At 35.0% G+C, this 21,135-nt stretch overlaps 1 protein-coding gene across 1 annotated transcript in view; it reads right to left on the bottom strand.

Annotated features, from left to right (window-relative positions):
* Positions 1-3,922: 3,922 nt before the first annotated feature.
* LOC134527235 (putative peptidyl-prolyl cis-trans isomerase dodo) overlaps positions 3,923-21,135 on the bottom strand; it is a 123,165-nt gene continuing 105,952 nt past the window's right edge. The window contains exon 3 of the mRNA XM_063359729.1: positions 3,923-5,068. Coding sequence (XP_063215799.1) covers positions 4,848-5,068 — 221 coding nt within the window. The 3' untranslated portion in view covers positions 3,923-4,847. The remainder of the gene's footprint in view (positions 5,069-21,135) is intronic.

The following is a 21,135-nucleotide window of genomic DNA, read 5'->3' as shown; positions in this document are numbered from 1 at the left end:
TTTGTTGGTTATCTTTGATTTTCAAAAACTATACAACAATGAAAACACACACAGCTGTTAAAAAATATTATTTTTAATTTTATTTTTTTTATAAACCCATTGTAAATTGAATCACTCAATTAAGAAAGGGCATTGGTCCAAAACCAAAGAAAACCGGATTATTTCATAAAACTAATCCTTAAGTCATAACTCATCATCTCTATTAAGTAAGGACACTTGTCCCTCCTCCAAGTATCATGAAGGTATTGAAAAGGCACTTATCTATGGGAATGTGCCCATTCTTAAATGACTTTCGTAGTGAGCAGAATAATGTTAGGTATTTTTGATTCTGCCTCTCTTCTTTGACATAATTTGCGAGCCATACTTTCCATTCCCTAGAAAATTAAATACACATGTTAACTATAAATGTCTGCGGAATTTAATGAAAAAAAGTGCAAATGGTCGTCAAACTTAGAGGTTGAAATGAACACACCTATAACACACCTCTGTGCTTCTACATATATTATGTTTATATATATATATATATATATATATATATATATATATATATATATATATATATGCTTTCTGACATTGTAAACAGTCAACATAGAAAAAGAATGAAGAACAGTCAAGATATTTTGCAGTAAAAGGAAGTGTGCAGTAATAATAGCACCAAAAAGTGACTGTCCAAGTCCACCAAAAAAGAAGAAATAAGAATACAAAATGAGAAACATAAATGCAATATGATTATAAAGGCTAAAGTTAAAGGACTGTAACCCCAGAACTACAAAGGAAAAACTGTCCCAGCTAGATCAAAAGGTTATCCTAGTGGGTAAGATAATGTTCATCATTTTGTATTACTGTGCCTTCAGTTTGTGAACAAAACCAAATAGAAATGAAGTAACTTTGGGGCAATATTTTGTAATATACATTCATAAGTATTTTTGACTACTGATAATAGATAATAGAAAATACATTCAAGTAAGATAAACAGGTCAGACAGGCAGATAATTTACCTTTGAATATTACTTTGTATTATTTTTTGTGTTACATTTTTGGTGCAGATTCAGACGTGATTGCTTCAGTAAGATTTCTAAAGAACAAATGAAAATCTTCCAATGTTTGTATGGTATGGGTACGAAGAATGAACAAACTGTTTTATTTAGCTATATTGAACCTCAAGAGATAAAACAAAGGTGAATGCGCAAAGAATCATTTGTAAGTAAAACTAAAAAGTGTGTGTAAAAATACTTCATTTTGGTTAACTGCCAAAGATGTGAGGTCTGCAAGAAAGCTTTTGTGAGTCTTTCTGGAGACACAAATACGAAGAGACGGAAACACCTCCAAAGTTACAATTTGCAGCACAAAACTCTGAAAGATATGAGAGGTATTGGTAACACAAACAGAGCTCTTCCTAACACAGATGTGCTACTACTGAATGAACACATATCATTCCCAGAGCTTCTGTCACGTCAATACAGATTCCTTCCATCAGAGTTAAATTGCCAGAAAATGTACGATATATTTAGAACTAAATACCCCAACTCTCCAATAACTTATGTGAACTACTTTAACACTCATTTTGACCTGTCGTTTAGCCCTTCTTATCAATTTGACACTTGAGAAGAATTGATGGTGAGACTGAAGAGTCCATCTCTAAATGTAGTTGCCATAAGAGTAGCAGAAGCTGAATCCAGATATACAAACGTAGAAGTAAAAACAATCTGAAATTGTTGTGACTTTGTTTTGATTTCTGTTAGAATCCTCCCTTGCCTAAAATACCTGTCCAAGATATGTGGGTTGACGTATTTGGGGTTCATAATATAAATACAAACACATCAGTTCTGTATAAATACCATGAAGGTATTGCATGTAAAGGTGCCAATGAGGTGTGAAGATTTATACTGAAGTATATAACTCAACTTGTATCAATAGTGTGAAAAATCTCAGAATATCCTCTGATGGCCAAAATAAGAACCATCAAAAATCCAACTGTGTCAGGCTCTTGTTGATACAAAAATATTTGATAAAATAGAACATTATTTCCCGGTACGGGGTCACTCCTTCAATCTAAGATTTTACTATATCAAGAAAGCTATCAAAAAGGTTGACAAATCTATGGTGTAAAACAGTATTGTGAGTTGTTTATTGATGAACTGAAACAACCACTTAAGTTCACAACCAATCTTGTTGAGACGAAAGACATATAGAACTCCACCGAGTGGTGACCAACAATGTATAAACAGGTGGTTTTCAGAAGAATGAAAAATAGATGTGGTAAAAACTGTAAAGGTGCGATTTCAGCCAGCATCATTTATGTATTTTGAGTATTCATCTGAGAACCGAGGAACTGCAACCCCAAGGAATTTTATATATGGATTGGGGTACCACACTTTCCATTTGAAGCTGAAACATACCAACTGGACAGGCATATGAAGGACCAAATTTTATAAATTACAAAAAGATAGAACACCTGAAGAAACTTCATATTTATGTCCTAGAAGAATATACAGATTTTTTCCATGAAACTTTGAAGTGGCCGATCACATGCAATGACAGTGGGACAATGCTTAATTTAACAAGGTTTTTGTATTAATAATACTAAGTATTGTGTACTTATTACATATCTAGGCCCTGCTTCTAACATTTATATACTAAATAAAACAGTGTTTATAAATAAAGTGGCCACTTGTATTCAATAAACGTATTTTCATTATAGAAATGGCTTTATCCTACTTTTTACATGTTTATTTTCCTACACATAATGATGTGGTACATGAACAGGCATATTTTAGTATACATTCATGAACACTTTGACTTCAGGTAGGGATCTTGGAACTTTATTATTCATTTAGTAGAAAATAAGATTTTTATCTGTCTTGAAAAATTGCTTTTATGGACATGCAGCTTTCTTAAATGACTGATTCAATTTAATTTCGCTGAAATTCATTTCTACCTACATTATAGAACCTCTAATAAAATTAAACAAATGAAAGCTGCCATATGTAGAACATTTTCTTTCCAAATCAAACCAGGTTTACAGTCACAGGAACATAGTCTTGGATCTCAGCATCTGACAAGCAGAGTGTGAAACTTTTACTTTATTTCTAGTTAGTGGTAATGACTAGTCATTATAACGCCAGTATCCTCCAACTCTGCAGTGGTGACTGTTTCCTGGTGTGAGAGGCAAGAGTGTATGGTGTGAGCAAGCCAATCACTGTTTTGGACACCGTACCAGCCCACCGCCGAGCGGCACAGCACAGAACACTACCTCAGTTTCCAGTTTCAAGTGTTCCACTAAAATATACAAAGAAAAAAATTACATTACTTTATACATGTAAAATATTTTTTCCTTCCTAAACATAAATGTAATATAAAAGTTAATATTTAATCATTTTATTATTTGAATTAAAGTAAAATAACTAAAAACATATCCACACTGATGGAAAACAATATTATAATGATTACGGTGATATGTGTAGAATACATTTGCGCTACAGAAGCAACTAGCCCTTGATTCAGTAAAGGCTGAAGATCACTCTTCTAACCTCATCAAACTTCTGGTTTATTAAGACTCGTCAGCGTTGTCAGTGGTAATGCCACAGTGCTGCAAGAGACGAGATCATACACATGCTGGTTCCAACTCAGACTAGAACCAAACTAACCTTCACGCTGAGTACAACACAACTATACACAAAGATATCAACTGTTTCTTACCTACTCATTCAATGCCGGGATCAAAACCCCTCAATGTCGGCAAGAAGTACCAATCTACAATCTAAGAGTGAGATGGATGCTTAATACAAATACCTTGCCCCACATTCTTTCCGTGAAATATATTCCAACTTTGTGAATTAGCATCATGTTTTTTTTTTAAAAACTGCCTATATCTGATGAAGAGCATTATTTTGATGAAAAACTGGAAAACAATGCCAGAATGTTGTATCAAACATCAAAGAATTGTATATCTTTATTTTATTTTCAAGAAATGATTTCAAAATTTTATAATAACAAAAATAAAATAAAAAATGCTAAAAGAATCCTATAATCTTTTAACAAATTTTACACCATGCACAAAAATTACCTGAAGCTAAATAACTTGATGTACCTATGTTTTCTTTACATATGCAACATATTAAGCACACAAATAAACAACTTACAGGTTTAATGTCTTATATTACTGTTAAAATTTAACAATGAATTTTGTTCATATCTACATAACATGTGTTAAAACACGACTTACAAGTTTCATAGTTCAATCAGTTCCACATGCTAATCTCGATAAACACAGATTTCAATACAAGATGAAATAATGGAGCACAAAAGAAAAACCACACTGCAAAAAATCTTGCTGCTACATAACATTCATTTATAAGAAATACGGTATATACATACATTACGCTCATTCCAAACACATTTTCATCTTAATTCGACATAAATATACCTTTGAAAAACAAATTTCATTAGCCAACGGACACTCAACAATGGGTTTTAAATATTTTCTCAATAACATTATCAAATATGTTAGCAAATATTTAAGATCAATGATCAATACATTTCTTTTTTTTTGTATTATTTATACTTAGTGCCAGCGCACAATGTACATTATTGCACAAATGGAGACTATTAAATGAACTACAAGAATGCTACCGCATGGCCAAGAAACAATGTCAGGTGACTAAATACAGCATTTTAGAGTTGAGGTCAGCAAACATTAATGTACATTCACATTCTACTCTTCACATAACTGGTGCACCTCTCCCCCACTTCGTGGTTGAAGACATAATAAAAAAAATAAGTAGTGGATTCCAAAACCAGCCAACAGGATTGCTGGACTAGGAACTGGGCAAGCGTTGCGCTGGGAGCTAAGCGGTGCGCAGTATGATGTGGATGCCCGAGTCGGTGGTGACCGGCTCACTCAGCTCACCCACCTTGAGCGCGAACGCAGCCTGCTCAAACGGCCGCTGCATCGCCCCGCGCCCGAAAGGCCCTAGGTCGCCGCCCCGCCGGGCGGAGCTGCAGTCCGAGTACTTCTGAGCCAGCTCGGCGAACGACGCTTTCCCCGACACTATCTGCTCTCGGTAAGCTGCGACACGAGACACACTCTTAAGACTGCTACTCCGTGACGCAGCATCAACACCAGATAACATTCAACAAGTGAAAAGTGTTTTATGTACTGATGTTTTAATTACCAAACGAAGCCAGCAATCTAACTAAATTTATAGTATCCCACCAATGATTTACTGATTATCAAAAAGTAAGTAAAATGAAAGAACACCCGAGGAAAAAAATATATGTTGTGAAATTATGTAATAAGTGTTTAAAATTACAAAAATACTATTTTAAATAATGTTATACTCATACTTCAATGCTTTAAAGCTTATCATTTTTAATGTTCAATTGAAAGTTCAAAATAGTGTTTGTTGCCGAAATCCAGATGATTCACTGACATGGCTACATCAGGTGATCCACAAAAATGCCCATTTGAATCAGTACATCCCTAGATCCACCCACTGGCATTTGTCATGCTTAAAAGCACAGAAGCTTGAAAGCACACATGTTAAGTGCCATGTCGTCTCTACAGGTCAAGCAGAGAGCTGGCATGTAGATTCCTCATCATGCTGCAGAGTACTGTGGAATTACAGGGATCCGTGCATAGTATTAAAAAAATATATATTATGTCAGAATAAGCTGAAAAACTGCTTTGACATTTCAAAAAAGCTTACTTATCTCTACAATACGATCAGGCAGCTGGTATATGAACTAGTGAGTTAGGTTTCACATCTGAGTGGTTGCAGCTTAAGGCTTGGTCTCACAAGCTAGGTTGAGGTTATTCATTTTCTCTTATTTACTATTATTTAAGGGTTTTTCTACAATTTTAACACAATAACACCATTTCATTTGTTGTTCTGTAAAGAATTTTTTTAAATCAGATATTCACTAAGCGTAAGTGTAAAAAGTCACACAAGTGATGATATTTACGTAAACTTGCTAAACATTTGTCTATACGGGTGATTCTACAAATATGGGAATATTCATGTCTTAAAGTAATTTAAGCCTCCATTACACAATGTTATAATATTGGTTTTCCCCCACAGTTAAGTTTTAGTTTATACTGACTTTTTCAAAAATTTAATTCTCCAAAATATATTTATTTATTAAAAAAAATTAATTTAAATTCCTAAAATGTCATTCACATGTCCTGTCCCATTCACGTAATTTTTCACATTCTCACAGATTTCTACTGGAAATTATCTGTTTTCTGTTAATATTATTATTTATTTTCATTTAACATGATGCTATAAAGAAAATATTAACTGAACAAAAAATGAAAGGGCAAAAAACTATTTTAAAATTAATATAGTGATTGTCCTAGGGATTTTTGGTCATTAACATGTCTGAAAAGAAGATTTTTTTTTACTAAGAAAGGAAATTTGTTATGTCTGGTTACACTGCCTGAAAACCAACATGGATGTCTCTTCTTAACTAGCGCTTGTTGTTGCTGACTGTATTTCAAGAACTGTGTGTTTAACTACCAACTTTAATCCATTTTGAAGGTGAGAGCTTTTATTTACTATCATTAACATGGTTTATTTTAATAGCTAAATATGAAATATAACTGAATTTGGATGATACTTCTGGGTAAAGCTTCCAGTTGAAGGCATTTGGCCAAATATTTACATAGTTGCCTTATAAACTGGCTTGAGTAGAAGCATTAAACAACCATTTTGTCATTCACATGGCTGGTTTGCTATGTCATCCACATGCCTCAAATTTGGGCATGTGAATGACTTATAAGCTATGCAAATGACATTTTCACAATTGTAGCCTACTATTATGTACTATAAAGTGTAAAAATGGCTTTGTGTGTGTGTGTGTGTGTGTGTGCATGTGTTGGTGAGTCAAGGATGTAATGCCTTATTTCAGTTTTATATCAATTTTAAGATTTTATATGTACAGTGTATATAAAATTAAAAGTGAACAGTATTTTAATTTACAAATAATGAGTAAACCTTCCTCTTATGACAACTGATTACAAATGCCATTTGATTTACCTGTGCAAATAAAAATAATTTTGTTCATTGTTAATCATTAAAAAAAATTTGTAATCAATTCTTACTTGTCCTATCACTCATGTACTTTATATTGGATGCAATACACTAAACTAAACTTTTTTTCAGGACGTGGAAAACATGCCTAAAAAAGCTCACAGAAAATGAAAAAAAAAAAAAAGAAGAAAAAAATGAACAACATCAATTAAAAGAGAAGCAGGGGTACATAAAAAATAAAGAAAAAGGTGTAGGTAAAGTAGTAAAGGACATGTCTCATAGAGAGCTGAGGAACAAATGCAAAAACTGGAAAAGAAACAGCTGCATACAGAAAGAAAAAGCAAGGTTTGCAAGAAATTTTTCAAGATTCACCTTCAGAAAGTGATTTAGACACTGTCTCTCACCATTCAAGGGAAGAAAGTTTGCAAATAGATCATGAAGTACTACAAAATATTGAACTTGGCAGCAGTACCAGATGTTCTGAAAAAATACTTTTGTTAACTACACCCAAGAGAAGGAATTTTGTGCATGATCAAACCACCTATTCCAGCATCATCAACCAAATTCAAAGTGCCTGAAAAATCAAAAATTGATAAACTCTGTAGTGAAGTACTGCGAAGACCCTAAGTGTTAAACTAAATTTAAAATTTGTGAAAGTGTAAAAAACTTATGCTTAATTTCAAAGTAATCCTAGCAAGAGTTTGTTTCAGAGTATAATTAAAACATTTTATTTTAATCAATCAAATTGCATTTAATTTTGTATTTGCTGTATATCTGATCATTCACATGCTCATGAATGTCATTAACATGCCCACATGTCAAGTACATGGTTGTGAAAGTATACAAAAATGAAAACAAAAACATATAAAAATATTTAAGCTTTGCTGATACCATGCCATAATTATGTACCTCTTAAAGTATTAAAATTATTTTTTTGTAAATTTTAAAACGTATTTGACATTTTGATTTTTAGGTATACAGAAATATCCTATAATTGTAGAATCACCCATACCCAATATACTAAACTTAAGTAAATATCTGTTGTAAACGTTTGTAAGAGAACAACAAATAATGCAAGGGATATATCATGTCATGATTTCAGTTTTAGCCCTTAAATAACAGTAATGATGAGTAAATGAAAAATTCAAAATGGCATATGAGACCGAGCCTTAAGCCTATCTTTTAGTAATAATGCTCCTCAACTATTAAGCTTATTTGTCACGTTCCACCTGCCTGGCAACATTCATATTTAATTGCAGCAATAAGCTTACACAATTATGCAGAATAAAAAAGAAGATTAATAAGCATGCCTGGCAAAACCCAAGAGCAGTGAATGCAACTATCCCTTATCTTAACATGCACAGCTCGCTTGGTCACTCACATGATAGAAGTATACCCTATAAACTTACTAAAAAAATCTAAATAATAATGTTCCTTGATCAGTGGTGATGTAAATGATTATGTTTCTGATCTTAATTTATGCGATGATACAAGAACAGATAACTAAAGATTGTATCTAATTGATTTTTGACTTTAAATGTATTACAACTCAGATCGGCCTGGCTAGAAGACAACCTGATTTGCAAAAAACATGAAACACTTCAAAAATAATAAATAAAAAGAAGGTTCACCAAAAAATGTTTGTCAATGATTTTAATTTAGAGGTTAAGTACAAATTTGATTATTCAGTTTAAATGAAGAAAAAGAGTTAGCTGAACATATACCTAGATTTATTTTTTAGATCTGCACAAAAACAAAACATAGTTTGTCATTACAAAATGTTTACAAGTTTTCATAACACACAAACAAAATTTTCCTGCTTGAAAACGTTAATGTTTATTAATTCTGATGTTGTCCAAAACGATCATAATACTCACTTTCCCGTATTACATTTCGTAAATAAGTCCCAAAGTCGCTTGGCGTCGACAGTACAAGCGAAGGACAAAAGTGTCCTTGAGATGGCGGCAAAATATCACTTACGCCCCATCGTGGGCTGAGTGCCGACGACTGTGGTCACTGAAATTCTAACTTATATGTCCGAAACGAGTTTGGTTACTGGCGCAGCCCGGATCACAGCCGTGAAGTTTGTCCCTTTGTATATATTAATTAATTGCTTGAGCCCCTCAAATACTAGCGCCAAGTAGAAATATTTTCAATCATAAATATTTTAGAGCTAATCATTATGGTGTTCATGACCAATAAAATTTCAATTAAAGAAAAACTATGTAATGAATAATAGCACATTAAAATTAAAAGTTTATTCGGCTTTTGCGTAAAAATGTTTAAGTAGTGCCTGCATTAATTCTGGAATAAATGTATTTTGTTTAGGTGAAAAAAATATTTCAATGTAAGTGGTATCAGACAAATTTATGGTGCATGCTATTACAAAATAACCAACTTTAAGTTTAAAATTTAAAAATTTCAATATGAGGGACATGAGAAAAATAGCAAATGAAAAAGTTTTGGCACCACATTATTAAATGGGTTTTTGGTTTATACGTTTCATCAACAAAGTCATTAAAGATGAATAAACACACTACATGTATCAGGGAAATTTGTTACTGCATCCTATTATAAAAACTATCACAGTATTAGCTTAGAAATAACAAATTAGGATTCATTGACCAGAATTTGAACTCCTATCCCCTATCCGTTACGCCACCTTGCTAGGTTTGAGAATACAATAAATGACATATATTATAAACAGATTTATCTTATCCAATACTAGCTGCAGTACCCAGCTTTGTCCGGGCTGAACACCGGGTGATATATTGTCCACGAGTTACAGCAAAATGGATAGCGATATGTCCAGTGTGTTGGACATTAAGAAATGACACATAATTACTGTTTGTGTATCTGTGACCTATGATTTTCTGTTTACCCATGGCGATCGGTTGAAAGGTTTAGAAGTTGATGCGCTACAGTGCCATCTAGCGGCGAGTTACAAAAAAAATGGATAGCATAAAAACCTTCTTCATGATAAAAACACTTCGATGTGCCAAATTTCATGGCGATCGGTCAAACAGTGTAAGAGTTTATCGACGTCATAAATGCCAACATCCAATTATATATATTCTTATATTTCGAAATTTTAGGGCTTTCACTTTTGCGGAAAGTGGATGTTCAGGACCTCGAATGGTTTGGAACACTCCATCTCGAAAGAAATATTTGAAATTCCTGAAATTTTCGAAATTTTGGGGCTTTGTCCCCAGAGTGGTGATTTTGAGGACCCTGAATGGCTGGGGAAACAATAAAAATCGAAAGAGAATGATATTTGAAATTTTTTAAATTTTGGGGTTTTGACCCCTGAGGGGGGTGGGTGTGTTGTTGAGGACCCCGAATGGCTCGTAAACACTCCAAATCGAAAGAGAATAGGTTTTTGGAAATTTTGGGAATTTTTTTAATTATTGGGTCTTTGACTCCTTGTGGGGGGAGGGTAGTTTGAGGACCCCGAATGGCTTGGAAACACACCAAATAGTAAAAAAGTATTCTTAAATTTAAGAAATTTTTCAAAATTTTGGGGTTTTGCATTCCCCCAATCCCCTTACCAAAAATTTGTTGGAGAAGACGTCTTTGGGTAAACGTTCCGCCATCCCCCGGACACTAAAGTTCATAATGACTTATTTTTAATACAATTTCCTCCAATTTTTCGATATTTTGTGGCTTTCTCTTTTGAGAAAATTGAGGGGGGGGGGGGGGGGTGGAGGTTCAGGACCTCCAATGGTTCGGAACACTCCATCTCGAAAGAAATGATATTTAAATTCCTGAAATTTTCGAGATTTTGGGGCTTTGTCCCCAGAGGGGGAGGGGTTATTTTGAGGACCATGAATAGCAGGGAAACACTAAAAATCGAAAGAGAATGATTTTTGAAATTTTCTAAATTTTGGGGCTTTGACCCCTGTGAAGGGGGGGGGGGGGGTGATGTTGAGGACCCCGAATGGTTCGTAAACACTCCAAATCGAAAGAGAATAGGTTTTAGAAATTTTGGGAAATTTTTTTATTATTGGGTCTTTGACTCCTTGTGGGGGGAGGGTAGTTTGAGGACCCCGAATGGCTCGGAAACACTCCAAATAGTAAAAAAGTATACTTAAATTTAAGAAATTTTTCGAAATTTTGGGGTTTTGCATTCCCCCCCCCCCCCCTCCCTCAAAATTGGGTGGGAAGTCGACTTTGGGTAAAAGTTCCACCATGCCCCGGACACTTTAGTTCGTAATGACTTAATTTTAATACAATTTCCTCCAATTTTTCGAAATTTTGTGGCTTTCACTTTTGTGGAAGGGAGGAGGGGGTGGGTGGAGGTTCAAGACCTCGAATGTTTCGAAGCACTACATCTCGAAAAAATAGATATTTGAAATTCCTAAAATTATCGAAATTTTGGGGATTTTTCCTAGAGGGGGAGGGCGGGGGGTTCGAGGACCCTGAATGACTCGAAAACACTTAAAATCGAAAGAGAAATTTTTAAAAAAATTTAAACTTTCAAAATTTTGGGGCTTTAACCACCTGGGGGGGGGGGGGGGCTGGCGGGGGGAGGGGGTGTTGTTGAGGACCCCGAATGGCTCGGAAACACTCCAAATCGAAAGAGATATAAAGGAATATAAGAATGTAGGCATTTACTGTACTCCTATCTACCATAATAACAATATTGACAAATACCTATGAATAATTTTCTAAATAAAATAATAAATAACTCTATGTTTAAGAATTTACGTACATACATAATATTAAACTTCAAACTATACACACCAAAAAAAAAAAAAGGATGTTTTTGAAACTATTTTTTATTTGTCATAATGTTTAAAACATTTGTAGGATTTGTTTATATGTAAAACTGTGGTGGCAATATTCCGCTTATCCAAAGGAGTATAGAAATTAATAGAGATATCACTCCCTGTACACACCACAAATATTTGAATTAAGTAAAAAAAAAAAAACATAGTCCAAAATGAAACAAAAAGTATAAATAACAACTAATTTGACAAAAAAGTTTATACAACTGGAATGACAATGTTAACATCCGCCTGAAATTTAATAGAAGTAGGTAGGTAAGAATATATATAAGAAATTAAATGATATTAAAACATACATAAATAAATTTATCTCACACTCAACCAAACATAATGTTTAATATGAAATAAAGGAAGATGGCAATTACACGTAACTATTCTAATTAAAAAAAAAAAAATCAATTTTCCTGAAATAGTAAAATTCAAATTTTTCAACAATATATTCCATAATTTATAAATATTTCTGGTCTTCGGTCTCGGCAGCCCTAAGACTCTTGACGCTCAGCAGATTAATTATAAACACTAAACCAAACTCCTTGCAAATAAGTAGGTACTGTAAAAAAATTACAATATTGACAAATAGAAAATATTAGTAGGCCATGCCAACCTATGAATAAATTTCAAAGAAATTTTATAAGTTTAAGAATTTATATACCTACATAATATTAAACTTCAAACTATCCACACAATAAAAACCTAAGAATGTTAGTGTAACTCATTTTTTTACTTGTCATAATACCTAAAATACGTATGTTTACAAAATGAAACAAAGTATAAATAATGACCAATTTGACAAAAAAAATTGTACAACTCTAATGACATTGAAAACATACACGTGAAATTTAAAAGAATTATAAGTGCCCTAGGTAGAGAGAAAAAAATATATATAGAAGAAATTAAATAAAAAAAATGGGTGCGTGTACTTAGGTACGCGCATGAGAAGTTATACTTCTTTGGCATCATTAAAAAATAGTTTTTAATTGCATGCAAAAATATTGCGTGGAGTCCCACCGCGCGGACAGTGTTTCTTTCAGGCACTTCTCCCAGAGCCCCCCCCCCCCCCCCCCCCCCCCCGGGGAATATTCAAAAAATAAAATTGGAATCCATTTTAATGTTACTTGTTAAGGAAAGAAATTCGTTAGTCACAATCTTCATGTAAATTGATTAAAAACTGGTTCATGGCCATGTCTATTATGCAGTCCCTCTTTCAGTATGTTAAGTTTTTATAAATGATTGCAATAGGTTTGCCAGGCATCCTTTGTTATAGATGAGAGTCCAGCATGTGTGTCTCAAGTGCTCGCCCCCACGGTATTATGTTCCCGAACGCACCTCTTTATCTTTTGCCCCTTTAACTCACACATGTATGGTGGGAATACAATGACATGTTAATTTTTTAAAGTACTGTGAACTAGTTCCGTCACCCAGGACATTTCAGTATTTTTTTCATCGAACTCTACACATCCGCGTTTTAGCCATGCATTAATTGTCACTTACTCTTGACTACGGAAGATGTGTGGAAAGTTTGGGATAACCTATTCGAAAAGCAATTTTTTTAAATTCCTTTGCTTTGTGAAATGGAATCGAAAGGCATTTTCGCATGCTTCTTGATCACAGCTTTATATTACTTTAATAGTTCTTTCTTTCTTTCTTGTGAATCACCTTATTACGTTTCCACTGCTTATCATTCGGATCGGCTCGGCCCGGACCCAGACGGCAGTAATATGAACCCATGTTATCAAATGAAAGGCCGCGCGGCTTTATCGGGTCGGCTCGACTTGTCTCGGCATTCTGCTATCGTACGGGGAAAAAAATCGTTTCGGCATCGGACCTGGTTATCTTTTGGAGAAACTAGGTTCCGAAGGTAACAATGTACAGAGATGTGGATGCATAAGCATTTCTTTATCTTTCGATTTTCCACGGGGGCCAGAAGAGGGATATATTCTTTCACAAGTTCTTAACATTCTTTTTCCAGTAGACGCGGGTCATTTCCTCCCTGTGCGTCGTGCGTGTGCGTTGAGCTGGTGGTGCGTGAGACGGCTGTTGGTAACGGCAGACCTCGACGTGTAGGCTACTCATTGTTGGCGTGCTAGTGTAGTTTTCGTTTACAAGTGTGTAGTGCAATGGCTTTCTGCGTACTTTTCTGTAAACCTGTAAGTTTATAAACACAATAATTAACCATTCCAATGTAAAAATATGGCCGCAAACAAAAACTTTTGGATACTAATTAAATTATTCTGTTATAAATCATCGCTTTAAACGTTTTGAGTATCATCTTAACATTATCAAGTAATTTCTTTATAATGCATGTTAGTAAACTGTATGTAAAGTACTTAATGAATTCTGATGCCAAGAAACCTAGAAGTAGGTCAGTAGGTGGTTCACGGTTACGATGGACTAAGCCCAGGTTACGTATTTATAAAATAACATTTGGCACAGTGAAACAAATGTATTGTTAGGAGTTTAGAATTTTAAAACATTCAGTTTGGCATTGCACAAGTACTACCAATCTTGGGCTTGGTCAACAAAAGTGTTTCGCGCAATTATAAATTGCCGGTATTAAAATGATGACTATTAATGCCCCTGATTACAAACCAAATCGTTAACAATAGATAGTGATACTATGAATTATGTTTTTTTATATGTGCTGTTCATATTTAGTGGTTTTAGGTAGTACATGGTGATATTTTGACAGCCTAAAAGAAGGTTTTATTTTTTTTGTAGAAAAGTGTTTTCTCTCTTTTAGCTACTTCTTAAGTTTTGTCACCCCCAAAATTTTGCCACCCTGCTCATTTATCCACTTCTTTCTGAAAAGTAAAAATCAGTCAAAATGTGTGTGGATGCTGTGCGTGTTAGATTGATATTCTTCACATAATGCTGTTTTAATTAATAGTTTATACTGCCAGTCAGTACCAGACTATCTCCATTAAGAGTTACCTCTTTTGTTTTAGTGACTTCGACATGAAAAGAACAATAGACTCCTATTTTAATGTCGCAGCAGGGCCCAGTCAAAAACCGCGAACTGAAGCAGGCCCATCACCATCAGTCCAGCTGACTGAACAGAAATGCTTTGAAAATGAAAGTGCAGAATTATCCAGTCCGCATCCCGCGAAATCATCCGAAAAAGTAGAACGTCACTACAACAAAAATTGGGAACAGAAATACAGTTGGCTGATCTACAATGAAGAAAAAGGAGGTGCATTTTGTAAACTATGTGAAAACTTCATGAAAAATGATGCAAAGGTTCTGCAAAAAACAGGTGGAGTGTTTATTACTACTCCATTTACATCTTTCAGAAAAGCTTTAGGAAAGAATGGAAAATTAGAGAAGCATGAACATTCTGCAGCTCACTCAATAAGTGTAGAAATGGAGAACCTCAGAAGACATGCTACGAGGAAACCTATTCATACTCAAATGATTCAACAGAGTGAAAATGAAAGAGACATAAATAGAAAAGGCTTAAAAACTCTCTTGTGCGGCTTGTACTTTTTAGTAAAGAAAGAAATAGCGCACACTATTACATATAACAGCTTGATTGAAGGTCTTCTCGACAAACTGAATGAAGATTTTACTAAATGGAGAAATTCTCTAAGTGACAGATCGAATTATAGCAGCAAGGACACCGCCTGCGAGCTTTTGGTCTGTATGGGCGAAATTTTGAGAGAAGAATTAAAGGCAACATTAAAACACAAGAAATTCTCTGTTCTAGCTGATGAAAGTACTTCACTACGAAATGAAATGGAGCTCAGCATTATGTTTAGAGTTGTGGAAGATAAAGTACCAGTGGAAAAGTTCTTAGCAATAGTCAAAATCCCAAATGGAAAGGCAGAAACTATTGCAGATGCAATTTACAAGGAACTTGCTGCTCTTGATTTAAATTATGAAAATATTATTGCCTTTGGATTTGATGGTGCTTCTAATATGGCTGGAAACATTGGAGGTGTAAGAAGGAAGCTTTCAGAGAAGGCGAACAAGGAAGTTATTTACATACACTGTAGAGCACACATCTTGTCCCTGGCAGCAGCTTCCTGCAGGAATAAAAATCAGAAAGTCAAAAGGTTTTTCCATGTTTTGAAAGACATTTATAAGCTGTTTAGTAAGTCACCAAAAAAAAGAAAACATTTTGCATGAAATTCAAGCAGTAGTAAATGATCCAGTTCTCAAGATTCCAGAATGTATTGAAGTGAGATGGTTGTCCCATTACAAGGTAGTGAATACTGTCTTAAGATGCTTGAAGTCTATTTTGATGGCTTGTGAGCACATTCATAAGGAAGGAACAGACCCTCGCGTCATTAGCTGGGGGAATTTTGCTGGAAATCAGAAATGAGTGTTTTCTCATAACTTGTCATGTGATGAATGAACTCCTCAGTGCACTCTCTTACCTGAGTAATGCTTTGCAGAGAAAGGATTTGAGTTTGACCAAAGTCATTCCTCTAATTACTACAACAAAACTTCACTTACGAGATATTGCAGACCAGTGTGGAGACATCAACAGCGACTTGCAAAAAAATGTCCGAAGCGAAATAACAGAGAAGTTTGGATCTGAGGTGTGCCTAGTTGCTGATGAAGATTCAAAAAAAACATTCAAGGGTATGAAAGAATACAGTGAAAGTGTCCTCCAAGAAATTGAAGACATGTTCAACGACAAATCGATAGATATCCTGGTATTTTCAAGCCACTTTGACACATTTAAATCATTATTAGAATTAAAAGACAATGATGCAAGTAAGTTTTGCGCACACTTTCCTATGCTCGATGTCGAAGGTGTACTTGCAGACTTGAAATCCTTCCAATTTTTTATACGATCCATGATTCATTGCGGGCAATTCAAATTGGACGAGAGTCCAGTGATAAAACTCCTTGAGGCTGATGTAGGCTACTGCGAGTTACAAAAACTTTGCGAAATTATTCTTACCATTCCTGTGACTTCAGCTTCGGTGGAAAGATCTTTCAGTACAATGAACAGAATTTTGAATAAGACAAGATCTAGAATGCTACCGGGAACCCTATTTCATTGCATGATGATAAGTATCGAGGCTCCTGAGATTCCGACTGAGGAGTTTCTTGAAAAAACAGTTGATTTGTATGCAAGGAAAAAAGATTGTCGGATACGATTTCTGTAAAAAAACAATCAAAGTAGGCTTTAGCATTTAAATATTTAGTTTGTTTATTAACGTTCATTATTTTGTAATATGGTAATTTTTTTACATGAAATTGAAGTTTAAAGGTCTAATAATAATTGCTTGACCTAACAGACAAAATTTTTCTTCTCATTCCTTCCCCATCTCTCTCGCCCCCCCCCCCCCCCCCCCCCCGAAACTTTTAACTGCCCCCCCGGGGGAAAATGTCTGAAAGAAAGCCTGCGCGCGGAAGAAGTGAAACTTCGTAATGTGGAAATGAAAATAGGAAGGGGTAGAAATTGATTTTTAGTGAAATCATATTGTATCAAATCAAACTAAAAAAAAAAAATAAAGGAAATAAATTTGTAAGGATTCATAGATAGATCTTGATCTTGATCTTGATCTTGATCTTGATCTTGATCTTGATCTTGATCTTGATCTTGATCTTGATCTTGATCGAGAGAGAGAGAGAGAGAGAGAGAGAGAGAGAGAGAGAGAGAGAGAGAGAGAGAGAGAGAGAGAGAGAGAGAGAGAGAGAGAGAGAGAGAGAGAGAGAGAGAGAGACACACCTATTGAATGTCTATAAAACTTACTTTTTTATGACAGCAGATTTTCATGAAATAAATCATGAAATCATTCAACGATAAAAGCTGTTTATTTTATTAAGCGGACGGGTTCGCCCGAAGGAGAAAATTGACCCGGCAAGGCAAGACCTCGTGGACATAGAGAAATGACACACACTCACTATTTATGTGTTTATGAAACATGATTTTTTTCTGCAATTTAAATTGTAATATACAAAAACGGTATTGAAAATTGAAACAAATATAGCGACACTACAAACTGTCAAGATCTTTATTTTTTTCTTACTCTCTACTTAGTTCCTTACAATATAAAAACCTAACGTAATGTCTTGAAAGCTATTGCACGGCAGGCATAGAGGAATGACACTAACAGTTGTTATATCTATGACACACATTACATAAAATTAAGATATATTTTTTTTAACCCGTTTAAAGATTATTATTTTAGACAAAAGATAGCCTATGTCCATCCCCAGGATATAATCTATCTCCTTGCCAAATTTCATTACGATCCGTTCAGCCGTTCAGCCGGGAAAAGGTAACAAACAAACAGACAGACAGACAGACAGACAGACAGAGTTACTTTCGCATTTATAATATTAGTATTGATGTATAACATAAACTTTGACAATGCCAACGATATCATATTACACGTTACTTACCAGGTTATCCGAGTTGATTGATTGAGTCATTCGAGTCGCATAATAGTTTGTGGAGTTTCCATAACAAAACCGACTTAGAATCCTTTATACGCGATACAGTTTTTCAAGAATTTATTATTTACATTTTATACATAGGGGTTTCTTTTTGCCGCATGTCCTAACTGAACTAAACATTAACATTATTGTCAAACACACGGTATACTACTTTAATTAAGCACAATGCAATTAAAATTAACACTCAAATATGCCATTTCTCTTCAAATAATTAGATAAATAAAATACCTAATTTCGACTTGCTATGCAAAATTACACCTGCAGCTATGTTCTGAACTTCAAGCTGACAATGTTTCGTTAAAGAGTTATGGTTCTTTTTTTTTAACTTTTTTTAGTTGAAAACAGTCGTTGTGGAGAGATATTTTTATTGGCTGGGCTGTTATCCACAAGGAGTGAAAGTGCTTATTGGTTTCACTGTTTTCTCGAACAGCCAACATTATTGCACGCAAAGACGCGAGCTGTTTTTCTAGAGCCTTAAGTTCATCTTCACTACAGGCTAATTATATTGTTTCTGAGGTCTTTGCAATCAAGATGTTTTTCTTGCCATCCAGACTGATATTAAATTTTGTTTTCTTTCTACACAATTCTTCAGTAATCATTTCCGCCTCTCCGTCTGAATTTCCGTTGGTGTCAATAACAAGAACATTATTTGCGTCTTGTTTGCAAAAAATTGGCAAAACAAGCTTGTTTATACGGCAAACTAGATGAATGATGGCAGAGTCCAAGCAGCTACATGCGTAGAGATGAATACAGGTGTTACATTACACACAGTTCATTTTGCAGTCACGTGATTCCTTCTCTTTGCGTACCTCATAAATTTCCTTTACTACTGATGACGATAAAACTTGCCTTGCCAGCAGCTACTGTGCTCTGTAAAATCTGTCTTGTTCAACGATAAGCTAGCTTTATGTCGTTTTCGCAAATTTTCAATCTTCAATGTGATTTTGCCCTTATGTATAACAAGTAATCTGTCAAAGAGTAACATGAGAACCAGTAAAATTATAGTTAAATGACTTTTCTAAACAACATTTTAACACAACAATTATTTACAAGAATATTAATAATGATACAAGTATAAAAAACTATTTCACTATAACCTTAAAGCTATATAATAAGCTGATTCCTTTGAATGAATAAAACATAACCTTTCTTTCTTGAACACACACTTGTAAAAGCCGGGGAACGCAGGGTATTGCAACTTACAAATGTTGTTTTAAGCCAGTTTTAACCAGATTTTAACCATAACATAAATTTAATTATGCATATTAGTAGTCATATAATATGAATATACCTATTTTCCTGAGATAAGTATTTTAAAATTGATTTTCCACACCACACTATTTTGCAATGATACAGCTCTGAAGCCCCACTTATGAGCCTGATGTGACCCGCCAACAGTCCTCTTCCATACCACACCCACATGTGTGTGTGTATTGCATATTTACTATGTAAAGTCAGCGCTAAAATTCTTTGATTATAATTTCAATTTAATATCGTAATTTCTTACTTTTCACACCAAGTATATGTTATTCTCTTTCAGCACTAAGAACAATAAGGACAAAGCCGTGCCATGCACGTGTATTTTGGAACCTATTCTGTTCCAAAATATTGTTTAAAAACTTTATAACTGAAATAATTACACATAAATAATATTATTATAACAGGGTCTCTGTTTTAATTATAAAGATATTATTGAAAGGTTTATTAGGTTTTGCCCTCGGTATAGTCTTTACATCGACCCAACAGTCATTTAGTTCAGCAGCCGGATGCCTTCCTGTGGTCATTGTGCGCTGTGCTAAGTCCATCTCTTGTGAGTGCCACCCGAGGTAGGACCCTCATTGCATCCAGAGGACTTAACTAGTTTGTACGCAGTCTCCTAATAATAAGCCTTTGGATATATGGTGAGTATTAATGTTCTATGAAAAAAATATGATTAAAAATCTTATTTCTGCTTTGATCAACATCTTTTAGGTAGGCATCTACTAAGTGTGATGCACGGATCTAGACAGCATGTCTTCCGTTGAAGCGGGAGACTCGTCAACGGTGTGTCTGTTAAGGTGGTCACCTGGCTGGACACACGAGCTTTAAAATCACAAGCCTCCACCTCTACATACTAGACAATGAACTGGCATGTAGCCTCTATGGGGCTTTAAGGGGTGACCCTATAATTTTAAGCTGGAATATCACTACATACTATAAAACAAAGTTGCTTCCCGCTGTCTGTCTGTCCCTATGTATGCTTAGATATTTAAAACTAGCAATGGATTTTGATGCGTTTTTTTTTTAATAGATAGAGTAATTCCAGAGTAATGTTTATATGTACAGGGTTTGTCCGGAAAGTAATGACTGATTTTCTTCCGCCGCGACTGTACTTTGGAGCGTGCGCGCACCGACTGGATTCGGTAGAGGGGGTTCCTAGCTAACGAACGAGCGGCTGGTCAGTTGTCTCCGAGCAGCTGGAGAGTTAGGACAGGCTTTTTCGCGCGACGTGTTTCTGTGAGTGGTGCAAGCCAAAAATGCAGCGTTTGTTAGAGCAGAGGTACGCGATTAAATTCTGTGTGAAACTCGGTACATCTGTGACAGAGACGTTTGATATGACCAAGCAGGCTTACCCAGATGATGCTTTAGCAAGAAGTGGTGTGTTTCGGTGGCACAAGGCCTTTTTGGAGGGCCGGGAAGAGGTCGCCGATGAAGACCGTGCTGGAAGACCTTAGACTTCGACAAACCCCGACAATGTGACTCGTGTGCGCAAAGTTTTGAACTCAGACCGTCGACTGAGTATTCGTTTAATTGCCCAGATGTTAAATTTACCAAAATCTGTGGTTCATGACATGCATTTGAACATGTGCAAGGTGTGCGCGAAGATGGTCCCAAAAGTGCTCACTGATGACCAGAAATTGCGG

This window comes from Bacillus rossius, chromosome 1 (assembly GCF_032445375.1).
Source record: "Bacillus rossius redtenbacheri isolate Brsri chromosome 1, Brsri_v3, whole genome shotgun sequence".
NCBI lineage: Eukaryota > Metazoa > Arthropoda > Insecta > Phasmatodea > Bacillidae > Bacillus > Bacillus rossius.
This window is presented reverse-complemented; position numbering and strand designations above follow the sequence as displayed.